The sequence below is a fragment of the Pyrus communis genome, chromosome 8, assembly GCF_041283825.1.
Source record: "Pyrus communis isolate YQ-2024b chromosome 8, ASM4128382v1, whole genome shotgun sequence".
Classification (NCBI taxonomy): domain Eukaryota; kingdom Viridiplantae; phylum Streptophyta; class Magnoliopsida; order Rosales; family Rosaceae; genus Pyrus; species Pyrus communis.
The window spans coordinates 14,087,844-14,108,718 of NC_142572.1; the positions used below are offsets into that span (position 1 = coordinate 14,087,844).

The window sequence follows — 20,875 nt, forward strand, 5'->3', positions numbered from 1 at the left end:
GTTTAAACGCGCAAACAAATTAAATTAGTTAATTACGCTGAAAGGTGGTTGAGTGGTTAGCAAAATAGACTTTTTGGCGGGGGGATTTTAGTAAGGTCCAGCACAGCGCGGTTGGAGAGCTGGCGGGGGTGGGTCGTGCACTCCAACGAACACGGTCCCTGCGGTCCGAGTGGGTCCCACTCACCGCGTACTCCGGCTTCGCGTTGTCGTTGTTGCGAAAAAAAAACACAACGAAATAAAAAAAAGGAAAGAAATAAAAGAAAACCCCGATTTTTGAAGACCCCCTTTCTCTCCTACTTTTTCCCTCGACACTCTCACTCCATCGCCGATACTCTTTCTCTCTCTCCTCTCCCTCTCTCCGTCTCTCTCTTCATCGATCAGAGATTCAGAGCTCTGCGTTGCCCTCACGGACTTCTCTTCTTTTTGTCGATTTCCATCATTACCCCCAACATCCAGAAAGTTCGAATCGATTCAACCTTCTCTCGATTCGCCATCGCCATTTTCAAGGTCCTCTCTTTCTTTCTCTCTCCCACGACTTTCTCAATCTTCCGGATCATATTTCGTTTCTGTATTTTGATTAATCGATGTTTGCTTTGCTTTTTGCTTTCAATTTGTGTATTATATTATAGAAAGAGATAGAGAACCGCCAAATTGGTGTAATGGCGGAGGATAAAGCCGTAGGAGGAGAAGGCGACAAGAAGGACGCCGCGGCGGCGGCAGCGCCTGCGGTTGCGAAGAAGAAGCGGCAGGGAATTTTCTCCAGAATGTTCAGTGGGATCTTCCGATTACACCGCGACGATTTCGAGAAGCGGCTTCAGTACATTTCGAAAGAGGAAGCCACTGTCCTCGCTAGAATGCAGAGGCGGACCATTACTTGGAGGCGCATGACCAGACATCTCATTCTCTTCTCCGTCTTCTTTGAGGTTATTGAAAATTTCTTGATTTGCTTAATTAATCGCAGTAAATTTGTAAAACCCATTAATTAGGGTTTTGTTGAGGATTCCCATTTTTCGTGCCAATGTCCATTAAAGGTTTAAGAATGCACCACAACTGTTGTTAAGCTTCTTGGAATGGAGTGTTGAAGTGTGATAGTATCGGAGAAGAATGCTGGGTTTTGCTTAATTTTGTCAATTTCAGGTTATTGCAATTGTTTATGCTATAGTAACGACGAGAGCGACGGATTTAGATTGGAAGAGGAGGACATTTCGTATTCTGCCCATGTTTCTTTTGCCTGCTATATCTTCTGTTTCGTATTCAGCATTTGTGAGCTTCACAAAGATGCGTGAGTGTCTAAAACTTTACAGCTTACTTTTTTTTTTTGTTATGTTCATGTGATCATATCTGAAACATTTGTTTTGCAAAGGCATCTGGTTTCCGTGTTTGTGATAGGATTTTGGTTGTGCATTAGATAGGACTTAGGCGGCATTTAGACTTATTGGTTAATCCTTGCGTTGGTGGCTTCTGACTTTTTTTTTATTGAGTTTTTTAAGCCTCGTCGTATGTTTTTAGTGTACATGGTGTGTATTTCTCATCATATGGCATTTAGAGCTGGAAAGCTGTATTCACAATTTTCAAAGTTCAATACAGTTTCAATGTGTACGTATATCATGCCTTTCTTGAGATGTTATATTTTGTAAATTATGTATGTTGTGAGTCTGCTTATCAGCTTTCATGCATGTCTGTATCTTATGAAGTCCATATTGAAGCATCAAACATATGAGTTTAGGAGCCTAGCACCATGTTGGTGTTGTAATGGATCATTGACAAAAGGCTAGAAACTAGAGCTAGGATGTTTTTCATTAGTTAATTACTGTTGATTTAAAATGTTTATTGAATGCTTTTGATCATTGGTATATGAACTCATCTTTTTCTTTGACTCAATTTCCAAATAGGATGCCGCCACTAATTGAAAGGTATTTGACTAATGTTATGCGCCGACATGCATCAGCAATCTGATATCCATATGTTTCAATGTACAGGTGATCGCAAGGACACCAAAACCCTGGAAAGGCTTCGAGCTGAAAGGCAAGCAAAAATTGATGAACTTAAAGAGAGGACAAACTATTACACTACTCAACAACTTATTCAGGTAATGATTAGGAAGAGTTTTGTTGCTATATTGCAAACATTGTACGTCTTTATGTCTCATTATTGATTTCTTTTTGGTATTTCTGTTAGTTTGTTGAACTTTTATCGGGTGAATAGGGTAGGTTTTGATGCATCATTTTCCCCTTATGGGCCTGTTTTGGTGGGGGTTTTGTTGGCTCCAAGGGATTTGTCAATGATGGGAGTAAGGAGTGAAGGGATTAAGGATGCTGAGTTTTGAAGTTTCTTGTTTGGATTTGAGGGGATCAAGTGACGGTGGGATTGAAAAACCTGGGTTTTGAGATCTGCTTAGTTTTTATTTGTCAGCCATTAGAAAAAAATAATATAGAAATCATGATTGGAAAAAAGAAGAAATCTGGAACATAATCCTGATTGTACACAACAAACATAAAATTGAAATACAATAACTTCAAATTCAACAAGCATGATAAAATTAAATATTAAAAAAAATTGGAAAAGGATAAATTCAAATTTATTAAAGTAAAAAAAAAATCCATAAATCAAAAATGGAAAAAGCCAAAAAGGAATAAAGAAGTCCGGTAAAAGATTATCCAACAGTCCTAATCATGATAAATGCTTGTTAAATAAAAATATAATAAATAATTTTGTTTCAATAAAAATAGCATGAAAAGAAAAACAAGGATTGAAAGCTGGAGAAGACGAATACGCTGGAGAAGATGAAGATTTGGATGATGATGTCGGTCAAAGAATTGGAAGATGAAGAATTGGATGATGACATTGATATGTTGCGAATGGAGTTGCGGACATCGAGGGGTTTGACTGTGCACTCAAAGTTGTCAGAGAGGAAGCACTCAACGGTGGGTTCACAGAGGTGGGGTTTAATGGAGGAGAAGAGGAGATGTGAGATCAATGAGCTTGGATTTGGAGAGGAGTGGAGGACGTGAGATTGACGACGGGGACGTTTGGGACTCCAGAGAGGATTGCGAAAACCCACCTCTAGAGGTGGGTTTAGTTGAGGCTTTTTTATGTTTTAGTGAACCCTTGTTTTGCAGATTCCTTTTAAATGTTATCCAAACAAAGTGGTTGAGAATGGGGATCTCCTAGACCCTAGTTTCATCTGAGTTACCTGAGTTGACTGTTTGAATGGTTTTATAGAGTTTCTTAGATGTTATTTACTAATTTTGGTTGAAAGAACTCCAGGAGCTCATGTAAAGTGAACCGAAGAAACCGTTCTTATGGGCTGAAGTGAAGTGTTTGGTTCTTTGTGAGCACTGTGCCAGACTTGGCTCTTGTATACCCCTTTGCTGGGTTTTATGCTATTTATTTATAACTCTACGGAAATCCTCACTGGTTTGTGTTTGAAGAATGGTATATGTGAAGATGTTCCTTGGTTTGCGCTTAAGTTATGTCATTTATGCAGAGATATGATCCTGACCCAGCAGCAAAGGCAGCTGCTGCAACTGTCCTGGCATCTAAGTTGGGTACGGATTCAGGTATGAAATTTTATGTGGGAGATGAATCTAAGGGTAATGCCTCAACAGGGAAAAGCCATGATGTTGAACTTGTGCACTCTGGTGAACTTCGAAACCGTAAACCAGTACACACCAGATCGAATAGTACCGGGAGTGTCCCGCTGAATCCTCTTGAAGAAGAGACACCTCGTTCTGCAAGGTCTGACGGTCAGACTTCCGAGTATAATCAGCTAGTCGTTAGTCATCATAATCCTCAAGGACCATCTCCACAGGATGGAGGATGGATTGCTCGGATTGCAGCATTACTTGTGGGTGAGGATCCAACACAGTCTTATGCGCTCATATGCGGCAACTGTCATATGCACAACGGTAGGTTATCAACATCCGAATCTTATAGTACTCTCCTCAGTGTTAGTTTTCTTTCATTCTTTTGCTTGAATCAAACGGTCTCATTTGTTTCTCTTTGCAGGGCTTGCTAAGAAGGAAGATTTCCCTTACATCACTTATTTTTGCCCGCACTGCCACGCCTTAAATCAGCCAAAACATTTGGAAGGGCATACTTCTGGTTCTAACACCCCTATGACCCCAACAAAGCAAGCCAGTGATTCTCTGGATGACAGTGCAATCTCAAGTGTCAGCCGGGTCAGAGCTGGTTCAGAGATTGAGGAAGCAACTGAAAGGCCTGCATTGGCCGATACAATTAGTGTAGAAAAACATGAGTAGGGTTAAGATGTTCGTTTCTTCGATTCCCTTTGCTTGTACGTATGGGGCTCATATTCTGCTGGATGGATTTGTGTGTTATATATGCTTGGTCGTGTTACTCAATGTACAAGAAAATGTTACAGATGCCTTACCGAGAAACTTTCCGGGCTTAATGGTGATAGAATATGCAGATTGGTTGTAATTTCGGGGCTTTATGATCATAGAATACGCGGGTTGATTGTAATTTTGTGCATCTTTGAGCTTTTGTTTTACTATTTTCTTATCAGGTTCAATTGTTGGAGCTGGCATACAGTTTGGGTTCAAATACCTTTTACAAATTAAAACTGTACTGCTGTAGTATTACAAGTGATGCGTAAGAAAAGATAAACCAACATACATGGTATACGTATTTCAAGATAACGTTCCAATGAAAGAAAAGATAAACCAACATACATGGTATACGTATTTCAAGATAACGTTCCAATGATTGTCACATATTTAAGTGGTTACATGAACTCAGAATTGAGTGAGCTTTTATAAGAATGAACTTGGAGAGAAACCTAATATTAAACGTTTTGGATTATTAGAATACAATAGACAATTTAAAAGTACAGTTCACATATTGATTAAGGGCTTATTTGGATGTGCTTTTAAAATAATTGAAAGCGTTTTTAGAGAAAATGTTTTTGGATTCCAAAAGCACTTAAAGTGCTTTTTGCAAGAAGCATCAGTTATGTGCTTCTTCCAAGAAACATTTTAAGTGTTTTTTTACGATTCACTTGCATCTTTACTAAAGATTTGTTTTAAAATTATTTTCACCAAAAACGCTTTTAGTCATTTTAAAAGTACATCCAAACGAGCTCTAATACAATTTAAAAGTGCAGTTCCATGAAAGTCATCATATGCTCCTTCATGGAGAAGGGAAAAAAAAATTAGAACGCTAATAGCAGTCTCGTAAGGGAATTATTATTAGCACTCTAAATATTTATTTTGTACTCTAAATTTTTTATATTTAAAAAAACTATAATTGTGAGAAATGTATAATGAAAATAGTGCTAATAACGATTCCTTTACATAAATGTGTAAAGGGTAACATGAAAGAAAATTTCACCATTTAGTGATATGGAGAGGAAACAAATGGGAGAGATTTGATTTGAGGAAGAAAAATTGAAATGATTTTTATTCTTTTTAGGGTGTACACCAATTACATGTCTCTCTCATTCCCTTTTCTTTTCCAATTTCTTATCCAAAAGAAGAAAACAGAAGACCCAACCAAAACATGGTCGTGTCTAGTATGCATGAGAAAAGCACACTCGTAACATGACCTATCATGTGACGGGTGAACAAGTGCTAAAGGTACAAGGCTATAATATAAGTTTTATTACTCATTTAGTAAGAGTGTTCGCCATCTATTTCAGAAGGATCATAATCGCAAACGATGAAGGTTTGTCCATTCGTGCACGACGACGTGGTACAACCAACCTAGGTTGATTTGCTCCAAATCACAGCAAGGTAGTGACCACATTCGCCGTAGACACATTTGTTTTGGTTGTAGTCATAGAACTCCTTCTCGGTAACCCAATACTTGACAGCAGCTGCACCCGTCATGCCTTCACCTGAGGCTATGTTCTCACCATAAGGCCCCATCGAGTGCTCCATTGCGCAGTCCCTAGATCTTACGTCGGCAAAGCTTTGTGCATACCTTGCTATGGCCTCGTTACATTTGATCGGACAGACACCGGCCGCCTGAGTTTTGTTGTGTTCATCGATGAAGCCTCTGATATCTCTTCCGGAAGTGGCTGAGGAGACGCGAGCTAAGATTAATGCCACGGAGCAGATGCACAGCATCAGTTTGCAGTTGTATCCCATTTTGTTTAAGGTCTTAAGATATTGTGGATAGAGACTTGACAGGGTTGATGGATGTTAATACAAATTGGATATGGGATTTGTCTTATTTATAAAGGCATGTTACTGTTTTTTTTCCTGGGACGGTTAAAAATAGCATCCTTTAAAAGGGAGGGATCTGATAGAGTTGGAATTAACAGATAAATATAGTGGACAAAAACAAAAGGGATTTTATTTTATTTTTTAAAATTATTTTATTATTATTTTATTATTTACAAATGATCTCTAAAATTGATCAAACTCATTATTTTGGTCTCTCACTTTTAAAATCAATCAATGCCATCCCTGACATTCACTACCGCACATCAATTTGGTCATTCCATTAACATTCCGTCAACTATTCTAATAGTTTGTATGTGGAACCCACAAATGCAATAAAATGGTGACAACTGGATTATACAAAATAAGGGTTTTTATCGCAAATGGTCTCTGACATTATGGGTGGGTACTTGGAACCAAAAACTGAAACCAAAACACGAACCAAATCGGACTGCACCGAACAATTTGGTTTTGCAGTTTTGAAACGGTTTCGATTTTGGTCCCTGAGTTTCAAAAATCGATAAATTTGGTCCCTAACTTTTAATACCACACGTCAATTTAATATTTCCGTTAAAGTTTCGTGAATATTTTTTGTCTCACTAATCCAATCATATGGGCCACGTGGATTAACTACAAGAAACTACTTTTTTTTTTTTTTTTAAGATTTAAAACTAAAAGTAAAATAAGAAACTAAAAACCAAAACTAACAAAAAAGAAAAGAAAAAAAAAGTCATCGTCGTCTTCATCAAGGTATGCTCAAAAAGAAAAGGAAGACATCATGACATCACTAAAATACTTGGCCTCCTGAACTCATTCCTCATTTATCTCTAGTTGGTTATCATCCTATCAAATTTGAATTGAATTTGGATTCTAATTTTATCGAATTTAGATTGAATTTTTTTCCAATTGGGGTTGTGGGATGCGAGAAAAATGTTAGCGCGAAATACTAGTCTTTTTTTTTATTTTTTATTTTTATATAGTTGATTCACATGGAACCATATGATTGGATTAGTGGGACCACATCAGCACACAAACGAAAAATATTGATGAAATTTTAAATAATAGACTAAATTGATGTGCAGTAGTGAAAGTCAAGGATCAAATTTATCGATTTTTGAAACTCAGGGACCAAAATAAGGAGTTCAATTTTTGAAACTCAGAGACCAAAATAAGGAGTTGGATCAATATCATGAATCATTTGCAATAAAAAAAAATAAAAAAATAAAAAAAACCCTATTTTGTGTAATCCACGTGTCACCATTTCATTGGATTTATGGATCCTACATGCAAACTAATAGAATAGTTGACGAAATCTTAATAAAATGACTAAATTGATGTGCGATAATGAATGTAAGGGATGATATTGATTGATTTTGAAAGTAAGAGACCAAAATGATGAGTTTGATCAATCTCAAAGACCATTAGCGATAAAAACTCAAAACAAAATGAATAACTAATTAACTTCTAATTTGGTTAATGTGTTGTACATGAAATTTGTAAAGGAAAATAATTGCCTCATCACTTGTTCTTTTTTTTTTTTCTTTTTTTTTTTTTTTTTTTTTTACAAGAAGCGAGGTTCTAAAAGACGTTAGGTGCTAGTTGGGTGGCAAATTGGGGCCTAGCGCCTAAGGCGGACTAGGTAGATTTAAGTAAATTTATTATATATCATATAAATAAGTGCATTCTTATACTTAAAAAAGTACATAATCATATTGAGATACATATAAAATGTCATATAGATTATAAAACATTATAACGTATTGAAAACATGGGGAACAAACATATAATGAGTGTCCATTCAAGTATTCAGTAAGTCTCTTACAATTTATTGAAAAAATAAAAAATAAAATGCAAAATAAAAGTTATTGATTTTCTGTTTAAACGAGAGTCACAACCTAATTGGGTATGAGCGGTCACCTAAGCAAGTCTAAACGCTCTTTATTAGTTTTCAAATGCTTAGGAATTAACTGGGATGTGGTTAACCGCCTAACTCCTAGGTAGCGTTAAGCGGAGATTTTTAGAACAGTGACAAGAAGTGATAAAGCGATATTTCATTAAACAATACAAAAGATACATACGTGCTAATTGGTTACATTGCTCGAGAGACCAAAGAAATTGATCTAGAGTGAAAAAAAATATTATTGTTGTGAGTATGAATCCCACATCTGAGTCACGAGAGACCTTGCATGTGCTTATAAGTATTGATCTACTCCTCACATAACCAATTGTTTTACTGTAGAACCTCAACTTCTTCATGGTATTAAAACATGTTATTCCATATGTGAAGCTCAATGACTGCACATACTTCAAGTCATTCGATTTGTGTTGTTTACGCACTAGACTCAAAAAAGCACTACTCTTGAGCAGCGACGGAGCTAGAAAATTTTCGTTGTGAGGTCTTGATATTGGAGAATTAAATATTGATTGACTTTTTAGATTAAAGTAGCATTGTTTTGCTTAACATTGGGGTCACTTTACTAAGATCATGCGGTCAAATTAGCAGTTTAATGGAACAAAGAAACATGATGTTGGTGTCAAGGGACTTCATTGCCTGCGGTTCCGTCACTGCACGTGAGAGGTCTTACATGTACTTATAAATAAAGGAAAACTAATGAAAAAAGTTTGAAAACTTTAAGTTTTAACGATAAGAATGAAATAAAGGGTAAAGTGAATAGTACCATGATTGATTTTTTAGTGTAAAAATGTGGTTTTTCGTTAAAGTGAACAGTACCGCAGACTTTTCGTTAAAACTCTCTATAAATAATTGAGTTACTCGTTATATAACCAATTAGTTTTATATTGAAACCTTAACTTCTTCAATCACCAATTGATGTTTCATAAATAATCTATACGGAAAAATAAATTTCCCTGCAAGGAGATATATTTTGTCTCTACCTTTCTTACGTATTGAAAGACTTATCACCCTCATGATTGAGAGTAAAAGTTCACCATAAAACTAATTGACAATATGAGATTCGTACCCGTAACACGTATAACAATATTATGTGAATTCAAGTTGCTATCTTATTTGATTAGCATAACAATTTTCAAGAGTTCAAAGTGATCCAAGTTCACGCTAATAATGGAATACTATTGCTCACACACTGTTTCCTTATTCAAATTTTTTCCTTCTAGTGTTAGATCTGATGCTTTATACACTAGCTGATTAGTGTGCATATAATGTCACGAGGGGGTTATATGATGGTTTAGCATTAAGAAATAAAACTGTTTTGCCCTGCCCCTTTCTGTTTGCTCAAACAGTAGTTTTCAATTCACCATATAAGATTCTCTGCTTCTGTTTTATCTATAGTGAGTGGGTCCCCAGGTTTTACAAGAAACTAATCATACTGACAAATAAGCGAAGTTGCTTTGATACGTTATTTCCAACGATTAGATTTTTGTCGAGACATAATCAAAGACTCCATGCACGCTCAAAGACGTAAAACAATTACTTGCTGAAGATGACTTAGCAACATTACCCTGGGGGGTCGTCACCCCATCTGAGGACCTCTATATAAAGGAAGGAGGATAATCTGAAAAGAAAAAGAAAAGGAAGAAAAGGAAAGTACCCCTACGATCGCAATTTCTCCTGTGTATGTCATAATAAGCCTAAGGCTTCTCTCCTTTATATGTAAGATCCGTGTACAAACATATATATCATATATATTTTTTAACCAAAATAGTCTCTGAGATTTGTATAATTCATCATTTTGATTCTTAAGATTTGAAATCATTAAAAGTGATCCCTGAGTTTGTCTACCATCAATCATTTTGATCATTTCATGAAAAAAATATATTAAATAAGGATCAAAATAACAAAAATATTCTCAATTTAATAAACAATAGGCCAAATGATTTGACAAAATTTGAGGGTATTTTTGTCATTTGAACCTTATTTAATGGAGATTTTTCATGGAATGACCAAAATGATTAATGATGGACAAACTCAATGACTACTTTTATTTATTTCAAATATTAGATATCAAAGTAAAGAGTTATGCAAATTTCAAAGACCATTTTGGCCAAAAAGCCTGTCATATACTATAGTTGATGTAGCTCAGTTATGGATGAACCACTATCTTTTCTCTTGTTTATTCTATTATCAGTATATGTCAAAAGCCTCCATTAGACCATCTTCAATGGTTGGGTTAAAAACCAAATTTTTTAGTCCGGAAAATTTAGCTTTTAGCCCAGAAACAGCTTTTTTGCTCCAATCGTTCTAGCCTAAAATTTTATCCGGGGACTATTAAAGAATGAACTTAGACTATTTTTTTTGTTAAATTAAATTAAAAATGAAAAAATAAATATGTAGACCATCGTAAATTAATTTTATAAACATTTTAATTTAAAAAAATTTAAATTCCGATAAATATTGGGTAGAGTCCACTCCGATTTCTGGGCTAAATTTTGGGAGGAATTTGGCATTGGTTTAACATTTAGCATTTAGCCCAAAGTTTCCCCTCGGGTTGGAGTGGGTTTGAGGGGAAATTTTGAGGGGTAATTTAGCTTTTAGCCCATCATTGAAGTTGGTCTTAGATACCAGGCTATAACCCTAAAAACTCTAGTATTTATACCTTGCAAGCATTGTAAATCCCCTAAGAACAACCTTTATTAGCCTTACCAAATTTATGCGTTAACAGACATTATTCTGATTTATAATTGTCTCTTTGTCCTCTGTTTATATTGGTGCAACTTAGCTCTAGTTTGGTACTGAGGTGATTCTGAAAAAAAATGGCTATACTTTTTTATGTTTGGTAAACATTCAGCTTCAGTTTTTTTTTCATAGTTTTGGATAAAAAAAAAAGCCGAAAACACACAGCTGCAAAACCTAGCTTTGAAAAACCAATTTTTTTTTTTTCATATCTGTTTTACATAAAAGTTTATCAAACACTATAATACTGTTTTTTTTTTTTTTTTTTTTTTTTCAAAAGCACTTTTACAAAAAAGTTTACCAAACACTCTGCTGCTTTATTTCACAGCTGCTTATTCTCACAACACATTAGAAGTAGTTTTTTTTTTTAAAGCACAACAATGCCAAACTAGCCCTTAATATGCACATCATCAATGCATTTCCAGGAAATGTGAATGACAAATCTAACGGCATATAGGTTTTGCAAGTGGCCTTTTGCAACGGTGATGGAAAGATGTTGAACTCTTGCATGATGATGTAAGTTCAAATCTCGTTGGTGGTTAATCTAATATCTAAAGTAACATAATGTATCGTTTGAAAAAAAGAGCATATAGGTTTTCAAAATAGCTCTTCATGGTTATCTCATTTTCGTATAAAGTTAACGTATTTCTATAATATGAATATAACAAGCTTGGAAATATGTTAAGTTCATTCACAAGTCATGTTCTTACAAATCAACCATTAATTCTGAAAAGTTTGAGGAGAAATATAATCTCATATATTCCCCAAAAATAAAAAAGAAAATAATCTCATAATCCTTCTCAACCCATCCTTCCTTAAAACAAGCATTATTCTAAAAAATATACATACTATCATCACTCAGTATTACAATCTAGACGTATTAATTATTTATCCGTGCTAGTAATTTAAGAGATTTTAAAGCCGATTACTGTAGTTTTCATTCTTTTTAACTTTTTAACCTAGAAAATCTTATCCCAACCGATTCCCACGCACTCGTTGATGACACTTGTACCAAAAGTTGATGGGGGCAACCGAGTGCTAATTTAACAGACGTAAAAGACTGGTCCCCTACCCACTGTAAAAAATCTCCATAGATTCTGACGGGATCTTTTGACCAAAAGTCCCCAAATTTCACAACTGAAAAGTGAAAAACTTGTGTTGCTCTGTCTCGGTCGAGATCTCTCACTGTTTCTTCCGGAGTAGAATTCTCTTCCCTACAAATCTACTGGCTCGACCTTCTTTTCCATCCATATTTATTTTAATTTACAAATTAGCAAAATTACAAACAAAACCGAGCTGTTTGGTTTACCAAAAATCGAAGCCATTCCTCCCTCCCTCGCACGCTGACCTATATAAAATCCCAAAATCCCAATTTATTTTTTTTGTTCATTTAAAAAATTATTAATTCGTCAAGTTTCAGCTCCAAAGGTCCAAGCTTTCCTCTTCTTCTGCTTCCTCAGCCTCTGAACCCAGGTACCCTTTTGAACTTTTTCCCTCTATTTTTTTGGGTTTAATTTCTTTCAATTTTCTGTTTCTTTAATATGCTTGAATTTTGATTTGATTGCTTATTTTGATTTGTTTCGATCATGCTGTTTTTTTTTTCGTTCTTGTGGTTCTAGGGTTTTTTTTTTCCCTCTTTCTATTAATTTATTATTTGCTTTTTTTATATTTTTATTTCTTATGGATACTGCTGCTTGAAGATCATTCGTAGGAACTCGTTTTATTTTTCATATGCTTTGAAAATGCATGGTGGAAGTCATTGCATCTGGAATTTATCAGAATGCAAGCTTATGTTTGTGGCAAACAAGAACATGTTCTTATTTGAGAGTATCGAAAAGTGTATATTTCAAAGCTTCAATTTTTTTTTAAAAATAAATATACATAAGGCCAGTAACACTCGAAAATTAGTTTTTCGGGTGGCCTTTAAACCGTGTTAGGATTCCTACATCCCACATTGAAGATATCGAACATGTTTGGGTTAGTATGCGAGCTTTTGGGCACCCTTTTCGTGAATGCCAGTTTTGCAAGGGTACTCTTTGTACACTTTGACTACATCCGATTGTAAAAAAGATGATCGCCGAATATTATAGAGCGTATAATTCGTGATCATCATTCCAATTGTGTGCGTGTGTGGGAGTGTGCTCGTGCGCGTGCACGCCCATGATTACTTCTTAGTATTCCTAAGAATTCATGTTTTGAGTACATGTCCATTGCAGGGTTGGTCGGTTGTTAAAATGAGCCGACCAAGTACGCGCAGTAAAAATAAACGAAACAGACAAGGAGATAATGTTGACAACACTTCCGAAATATTGAGGTAGAAAAGTTTGCCGTTTTATGTTAAGAAGAGTTATCGGTTGCTTGATATGCACCCTTGTTATGTGGCGTATTTATGGTTGGTATTGTGTAGGAAAATACATGCAACGGGTGAAATTACAAATGAGGATATATATACGCTATATAAAATTTCAAAGCCAGTTTGTCAAGGCTGCCGTGTGAATTCTAAAGATAACCCAAACTGCTTTTGTGGGCTAATTCCACCCCCGAATGGAAGTAGGAAATCAGGCCTATGGCAGAAGACATCAGAGATTCTGCAAACTCTGGGCCCAGATCCTTCTCAGGACCTTCGTCCTTCTGCCGATTCTCCTGCAGGCCTCACAAATCTGGGTGCAACATGCTATGCTAATAGCATACTCCAATGTTTGTACATGAACAAGTCCTTCCGTGAAGGCATCTTCTTGGTTGAACCTGAGGTTTTGGAACAGCAGCCAGTGTTGAATCAGCTTTCTCGGCTTTTTGCTCAGTTGCATGCCAGTAAATTGGCTTTTATAGACTCATCTCCATTTGTAAAAACACTGGAGTTAGATAATGGAGTTCAACAGGACAGTCATGAGTTTCTGACCTTACTTCTTTCTTTGCTTGAACGTTGTCTGAGCAACTCTAAAGTTTCAAAGGCAAAATCTATTGTTCAAGATCTTTTCCGTGGAAGTGTATCACATGTTACTAGGTAAAGACTGAACCTGATTGGATTAGAATTATACTTCTTCGTATTATGGCCTTTTACTTTGTGCTCGTATTATTTCTGAAATCTCTCCTTATCTTTATGTTATTTCCACTTGCATGTACTTAGGTGTTCACAATGTGGAAAAGACTCTGAAGCTTCTTCAAACATGGAAGACTTCTATGAGCTGGAGTTGAATGTGAAGGGTTTGAAAAGTTTGGGTGAGAGTTTAGATGATTACCTTAGTGTTGAAGAGCTCCATGGAGAGAATCAATATTTTTGTGAGTCTTGTAAATCAAGAGTCGATGCTACTCGAAGCATCAAGTTGCGCACATTGCCTGAGGTTCTGAACTTTCAGCTTAAGCGATATGTTTTCCTTCCAAAGGTAATTATGAGATCCTTGGTAATGCATAGTTTTCATTTTGTAGTTATAATTATCAATTGTTGAAATCGCGAATGATCACAAAAAAGTCGTGTAAGCTCTATTTTATATACCACACATGCTTGATATTGATGCAGAGTAGAGGTTGTGTTCTTGTTTGTTATATGGTTTATTGTTGACGTTGTCATTGATTTGTGGTTAATAGTTATTTTATTCTCTTTAATATTTTATTCTATATTGATTTGTGTCAATAGACAACAACCAAGAAGAAAATTACTTCTGCATTTAGTTTTCCTGGAGTACTTGATATGAGGAAGAGGCTCTCTGACCCGTCTCAGGGTGAATCAGTATATGATTTGTCAGCTGTGCTGATTCACAAGGGAACTGCAGTTAACAGTGGCCACTATGTAGCGCATGTCAAGGATGAGAAGACAGGGCAATGGTGGGAATTTGACGATGAGCAGGTCTCAAACTTGGGTTCTCATCCGTTTGGAGAAGGGGCTTCAAATTCCAATACCAAGCCTGTTAAACTCGAACCTGTTGATCCATCTTGCATGGAACAAAAGAATGCTATTTCAAATGGTGATAATGTGGATGTCATTCACCAACAACCTTCAGAATCTATTACCAGTCATGTAGAGACGTTTTCATGTGCTGATGCATATATGCTGATGTATAGTCTCGATCATTCCCGGAAGGGTGAAGAGAAAGTGCATGTGGAATGTAATGCCAATAATAGGAAGATACAAGGTGATACTGTTTGTAGTTCTCTTCCATCTCATCTTTGTGATGAGATTGAAAGCTTTAATGCATCATATCTTGATGCTTGTGAGCAATACAAATTTAAGAAAGAAGAAGAGATGAATAATATCACAGAACGAAGACAGGAAGTGCGTTCGATTTTGTCGGAAGCTCCTGTTCAACAACTTGAGGAAACCTTTTTTTGGATATCAACGGACTGGCTTCGTCAGTGGGCTGATAACATGATTTCACTGTAAGCATATGCTTGATATCTTTGCTTTAGTTCTTAACTTGATTTCTGCTGGAACTAAAATGTCAGGGTTTTTGGTTCGCAATTTCTTTTTGGGCTTACATAGTAATCTTGCAGTGCTCTTGACAACACATCCATCCAATGTTCGCATGGAAAAGTTCCAGTTTCAAAGGTTGGCCACATGAAAAGGTTGTCAGTCAAAGCATGGACCAAACTGTTCTCTAAGGTATTTGTATGTGTTATTGGACTCGCTTAATGTTGTGTGAACTCTATCTGTTGTTTATAAATACTTACACCAATTTGCATCATGATGCTTATGTGATGAACCCTACCTGTCAACTTCATACCTTCTCGCTCCAGATTAGTACTTTGGCTCATCTTTTTCTGGTTTTTCATGTGTTGGCATAATGGCATTATCAAATGTTCTTTTTTCGCTTTTGCCTCTTTTTATTCTTTTTTAATTTTTTTATTGGGCTTTTCTTTCCCATTTTTTAGTTTTACTTCCGATGAAATGTATACTAGTTACTGATGATTTTTCTCTTCTAACTGAATGCTGGTTCAGTATAAAGGGGGGCCAGAACTGGCCAATGATGACTACTGCATGGTTTGCCTTATTGATGGTGCTCGAAATGTAGTCTGTGCTGACAGTTATAGGGATAGAAGAATAATAATGAAGCAAGTTGCGGAGGATGCACTTGCAGCGAAGTGTTCAGGTGGAATGTATTATGTTTCTAAAGCATGGTATGACTGCAAACTGTTATGTTACTTTTTATCCTTCCTTCAGATCTCTTCATTCTTATGCTAGACTTTGCTATGACTTTTTTTACTAGGGATTTTCTCATACGAACACACAATCGATGGATAAATTAATTATAGTGCATTACAGAAGATAAAGCCACTATGCTTTGTTTCAATACTTTTGTGCTTCTCATAGCTTCTGCTACATCATATTTTGTTTTCTCTAATGATTCTAATTCATTTTTATTTGCAGGTTACAACAGTGGCTTAAAAGAAAAATTCTTGATGCTCCAGCTGAAGCCGATGCCGGACCAACAGCTTCAATTAGGTGTCCTCATGGGCAACTTATGCCTGAACACGCCACTGGTGCTAAGAGATTGCTTGTTCCTGAGAATCTATGGCTCTTCCTTTATGAAGATGCTTTAACAGTGAAGCCTGATGATCATTTGGGTTGTTTTCCATTTCCTTCTGACTCTGCACAATGTTCCCAATGCAGTGATGAACTATCTGAAGTTGCATGTATGGAGGATTCTTTAAGGTAATTTAAACTTTTACTTGTAGCAGAGAGCTGTTAAGCATGTGTAATTGCGTTGACCAGTATTTTTGCTGCAGATTGGTGAGGCTCAAACAGCGCCAGACTCATGAGAAACTACTTACGGGAAAAAGTGTGCCGCTTTCTCTGCATTGCAAGTATTACTTGATACCCAATTCTTGGCTTTCAAAGTGGAAAAACTACATTACTGCAAATGGAAAGAATATTTCCTCAGTGGAGAAACCTGAAACATTAGAGGGCATCATGGATTTGCTAAAGTGTGAAAAGGTAATTTAGAACGTTTCTGGATGTGCTTCTATTGAAATCCGGCACCTCTAGTAGACTCTAATTTTTTGTTTGCATGCTTTTGACCTTAATCATGTTCATCAGTCTCATAAATGCAGTCTTTATGTAATTGAAAGCTGAATGCATATTTAGTTTTACTTTGGGCTGGACAACACTTGCTATTGGTCCAAATTCAATAAGCTGAGTAAACCTGGCATCAAGTTTTGTTCTAATTACTGGAACTAGAAATTGTGTAGTGTATTTAAGAACTATTCTGGTTCTTCTCTTCTCTAAAAATAAAATTATCCTGGTCCGTGCAGTTCAGTCTGCCTTATTTTTCTTCACTTATTAGTGTTATGCAATTATTCTAACCTCCCTGATGGTTTGTTTCAGCATTCACAACTTCTAGAAAGGCCTGTTGATCTGGTCCAGAAACGTGGTCTGATTTCCCAGAAGTCTCCTGTAAGCATATGAATAAATGCGAGTTTTTGTATATTTGTTGATTGAACTTGTTGGTCCTTTTTTTCTTTTTTTTTTCCTTCTCATTTGTAAGATTATTGTTTCTTATAAAAGAAACCTTTTCTGGTTCTTTTAATTTTCACGGGATTGTGCAGATCAAATTTGTACGTGTGAGAATGTTCTAATGTGGGAACTCTTGCTTCTTTTCTCGTTCTTTGTGGATTATAGGTGGATGGGTTAATACTCATTACTGAGAATGACTGGAAGTCCTTCTGTGAGGAATGGGGTGGTATTGAAGAGAAAGGAATATCTGCTGAAATAGAGTTAAGTAGTACTGAAGAAAATAATTTGGCAGGGTCTTGCGAAGAGATGCCAATGGGCGAGGAGGACCTCAGTACTCCAAATCACGTAAATGGTGAAGTTGAGTCTAGACGACTTGTGATTAAGACTTGTCCTGAGGTAAAGGCTTACAATTTTAAGTTGTGTTTTCTTGCCATGCATAGTGGAGGACACTTGTTATATATCATGTTTCTCTTGCTTCGTTTTAAATTTAAGAATGTCTTATGCTAGAGTAGATGCTCCAATATCTGGAACCTTTTGGTTGCGTAGTCTTCTGGTAGATCATTAGTGACTCCAGTTAACTTGTATAAAACATCAATAAGTGGCAGCATCATCGATGTTGCACAAAAATTGTATAAATTTCGAGTCATATATTTAGAATTCATAGTTACGAGAAGCAGTTTTAAAGTTGTTCGTCTGATTAGGTGCCTCAATTTTCCTAGATATGTGAGGACTGCATTGGAGAAAGAGAAAGCAGGGAATTAATGCGGAAGCTTGATTATTGCAACGAGGACATATATGTATACTTTGTACATGGCAAGGAAGCTCCAAAGTCGATTCTAAAACCATCTGATACAAATTTCGATCCAGATCGCCGAGTTTCCAAGCGCTCTCGGAGGACAAAAACTGGGGATCAAATAAGCTTAAAAGTCTCTGGTTCCACAACCATATACCAGTTGAAAATGATGATATGGGAATCTTTTGGGGTATGCTTCTTGAAGCTAACACGTAGATGCGAGCGTACTCACCAATGCCTGGGTTAATTATTTGTCCAAATTGTTTTGTTCCTGTGGCATCTGATTACTGTTTTAAATTATGCAGATTGTTAAGGAAAACCAGGGACTTCACAAAGGTACTCGGATAATTGAGGACGAATCTGCTACTCTTGCGGACATGAATATCTTCCCTGGTGATAGACTTTGGGTGAATGATTCAGAAATTCATGAGAACCGAGATATTGCTGGTAATTTTATGCTGTTATTTCTTCGCATTTTCTTTGTAATATAATGCTTAAAGTCGTAGGAAGTGTTTGTAGTTGATGTGATTGAAAACTTTTACTGCATTGATTAACTTAAATAACCTTAAACATGCATTTTGACAATTTTTCCACAGATGAGCTATCTGACCAGAAAATGGATGCGCAACACACTGAAGAGGGGTTTCGCGGGACGCTGTTGACCACAAATGTTTCGTCCCAAGTTGTTTAGAAGCATGCTTTTTGCTGGTTAATATTTGAATATAATACCCATGTTTTTGTAGATATTGATAGAGGGGAGGTGACTTGGAAGTTTTCTCGGCGTTTTGATGACCTGCATTGTTGAGGTTAGTTGCGAAAATGCATGAATGTTCCCTTGTGATTTGCTGGATTTTTTGGGACATCAGTTTTGATTATTGACCGTTCTCGCACCTTTGGCAGCAGCAGTTGTCCAGTGCATGTATAATTCAGGTCACCCATCCCTTGCCTGCGGAGACAGATTACAGTATGCTGCCATTGCTCGCTGACACATGAGAAAAGGAAATGTGATATGCGCTGTTTCCTGGTCGGAATGTTTTGGGTCTAACCACTGCGGTGGTAATTTTTCTTTTGATAAAGATGTTACCGCGACTTTTATGTGTCGAACAATGCTGATTACAATGGTGTATATTGTCGAATGTGCATGTTTTTTTCGGGTGTGTGGGGTGACGTTTTATCTCATAGCTAATAGCTTCCGCCGGTGGTCACTGTACAAGTAAGTTTTATAAAGTGTATTATTTTAAGAGTTTCATGTGTTAGTTCCTCTGTTTCAGTTTCTGGGTTCATTCCCATCATGAATCATGTGTTCGTATTCTCGGATTGGAGGAGCAAGAAAATAAATTGATATTATGTTTGTATAAATTTTCCAATAAATAAATCCAAAAGGAGATGTGATGATAAAACGGAAATCGGTTAATCAAATTCCCGTTGCTAAATTGATCAGAATTTTATATTGATAATATGCATACTAAAAACTGATCATTTCATCGATTCGAGATTTTAAAAGGCACTAGTCGGATAGCAGGGTAGAGACCTAGCGCCTAAGTTTCTAGGCGAGGCCTAGGCAAGGGCTTGGCATCTAGGAGAGGGCTTAGGCCCCTTTTTTTAAAAATTAAATTTATTATATAACATATAAATCAATGTTTATTTATACTTAAAATAATTACATAATTGTATTAAGATATAATTATGTATTTATTTTAAATACTTTTATGTATTTATTTTAAAAATTAAATTTATTACATAACATATAAATCAATGTCTATTTATACTTAAAATAAATACATAAAAGTTTATCAATTTTAGATCCAGCGGCTGTGGTTTCTGGAGTTGTTGGCTCGCCGGAACCACCTATCCCACCCTACTTCACCTGGTCCTTTAGTCCTGTGTACACGAATTAGATCACCCGTTGAAAACAGACTTAGGGTGTAGGGTGAATGTTCTTAACTAACTGAGCTACAACGATATTAAAAAAAAGGGCTGGAAATTGGAATTATGTCTTACCATGGAAGCAATGGATCAGATGTTGATTCAACGCTTGCAATGAGGCTGTATAAGATCAATATTACCAAAAAAAAAAAAAGAAAGAAAGATGAGGGGTTGGAGCCGTTGGATTGAAATGTGAACAAAAAAATATGAACAGTTGGGATTTGATTTGCTTACTCTATGCAGACAATGGAGGATTCACCTATTGTCTCAAGTTGGTCCAGCTCTTTCTGCATATGACACACAACCTTTTTCAGTTTTCATAAATTCTTCTTGTGCACCAATATGAGTTAGGCCAGTTAACTATGACAATATGTCCGCTCCCACATCCAAGTCAGAGTTCCACTCTAAAGATTAGACTAGTTTAGAATATTGTATCATAAAAGAAAAATGATGGAGATAATTGTGAGAGAAAAAGATGGACCTGGATGATGTCGATTTGGTTTTGGAGATGGGAAATGGAAGCTGCGAGCTTATGCTTGCCAATGAAAGTGGGAAATTGGCCAACTCTTGCTTTGTCTTCGAAACAAACTGGCAGAGCCATTCCTCCTCCTCCTCCTCCTCCTCCTCCTCCTTCATCTTCTCTTGCTCTTGCCGGAGAAGATGAAGGGTTTGCTTCTTCTACTTGCTTATCCATTCACAAATTCCAACCAAATCTCTCTGTCTTTACACCTAGAACTAATGATATTGTTGAGAGAGAGAATGGGGACCTATGTTTTGTTCATGATTAAAAAGCACTGAGGAGTGGACATGGAATAAAAAACAAAAAATAAATAAAAAGCAATTAGATTATAAAAAGTCATGAATTTATTTAG

General features: G+C 36.2%; 3 protein-coding genes and 1 pseudogene across 7 annotated transcripts; 2 read left to right on the forward strand and 2 right to left on the reverse strand.

Annotated features, from left to right (window-relative positions):
- Window positions 1-227: 227 nt before the first annotated feature.
- On the forward strand, window positions 228-4,485 carry LOC137717621 (integral membrane metal-binding family protein (DUF2296)). The gene is made up of 6 exons (XM_068457039.2): window positions 228-507; window positions 630-923; window positions 1,138-1,282; window positions 1,980-2,089; window positions 3,488-3,908; window positions 4,009-4,485. Exons 2-6 carry the CDS (start codon window positions 660-662, stop codon window positions 4,260-4,262), a joined length of 1,194 nt encoding a protein of 397 aa, XP_068313140.2. The 5' UTR covers window positions 228-507; window positions 630-659; the 3' UTR covers window positions 4,263-4,485.
- A 1,145-nt stretch (window positions 4,486-5,630) lies between these two features.
- LOC137717029 (basic form of pathogenesis-related protein 1-like) lies at window positions 5,631-6,110 on the reverse strand (annotated as a pseudogene).
- Window positions 6,111-11,922: 5,812 nt separating this feature from the next.
- Window positions 11,923-19,320, forward strand: LOC137717739 (ubiquitin carboxyl-terminal hydrolase 26-like). Of its 5 annotated transcripts, none has more exons than XM_068457201.2 (15): window positions 11,923-12,309; window positions 13,053-13,150; window positions 13,244-13,840; window positions 13,964-14,219; window positions 14,471-15,210; window positions 15,325-15,433; window positions 15,770-15,948; window positions 16,199-16,483; window positions 16,558-16,765; window positions 17,156-17,224; window positions 17,450-17,680; window positions 18,004-18,267; window positions 18,383-18,524; window positions 18,674-18,883; window positions 18,978-19,320. In XM_068457201.2, the coding sequence occupies exons 2-14, from the start codon at window positions 13,071-13,073 to the stop codon at window positions 18,766-18,768; spliced, it is 3,255 nt and encodes a 1,084-aa protein (XP_068313302.2). In that variant the 5' UTR covers window positions 11,923-12,309; window positions 13,053-13,070; the 3' UTR covers window positions 18,769-18,883; window positions 18,978-19,320. The 5 variants fall into 5 exon arrangements, with proteins under 5 accessions (XP_068313302.2, XP_068313303.2, XP_068313305.2 ...); XM_068457202.2 differs by having other exon boundaries at window positions 11,957-12,309; window positions 18,981-19,320; XM_068457204.2 differs by having other exon boundaries at window positions 11,981-12,309; window positions 17,986-18,267.
- A 541-nt stretch (window positions 19,321-19,861) lies between these two features.
- On the reverse strand, window positions 19,862-20,756 carry LOC148695145 (guanine nucleotide-binding protein subunit gamma 1-like). The gene is made up of 4 exons (XM_088699311.1): window positions 20,485-20,756; window positions 20,238-20,290; window positions 20,079-20,123; window positions 19,862-19,958 (listed from the first exon to the last, which is right to left on the reverse strand). Exons 1-4 carry the CDS (start codon window positions 20,695-20,697, stop codon window positions 19,877-19,879), a joined length of 393 nt encoding a protein of 130 aa, XP_088555437.1. The 5' UTR covers window positions 20,698-20,756; the 3' UTR covers window positions 19,862-19,876.
- Window positions 20,757-20,875: the final 119 nt, after the last annotated feature.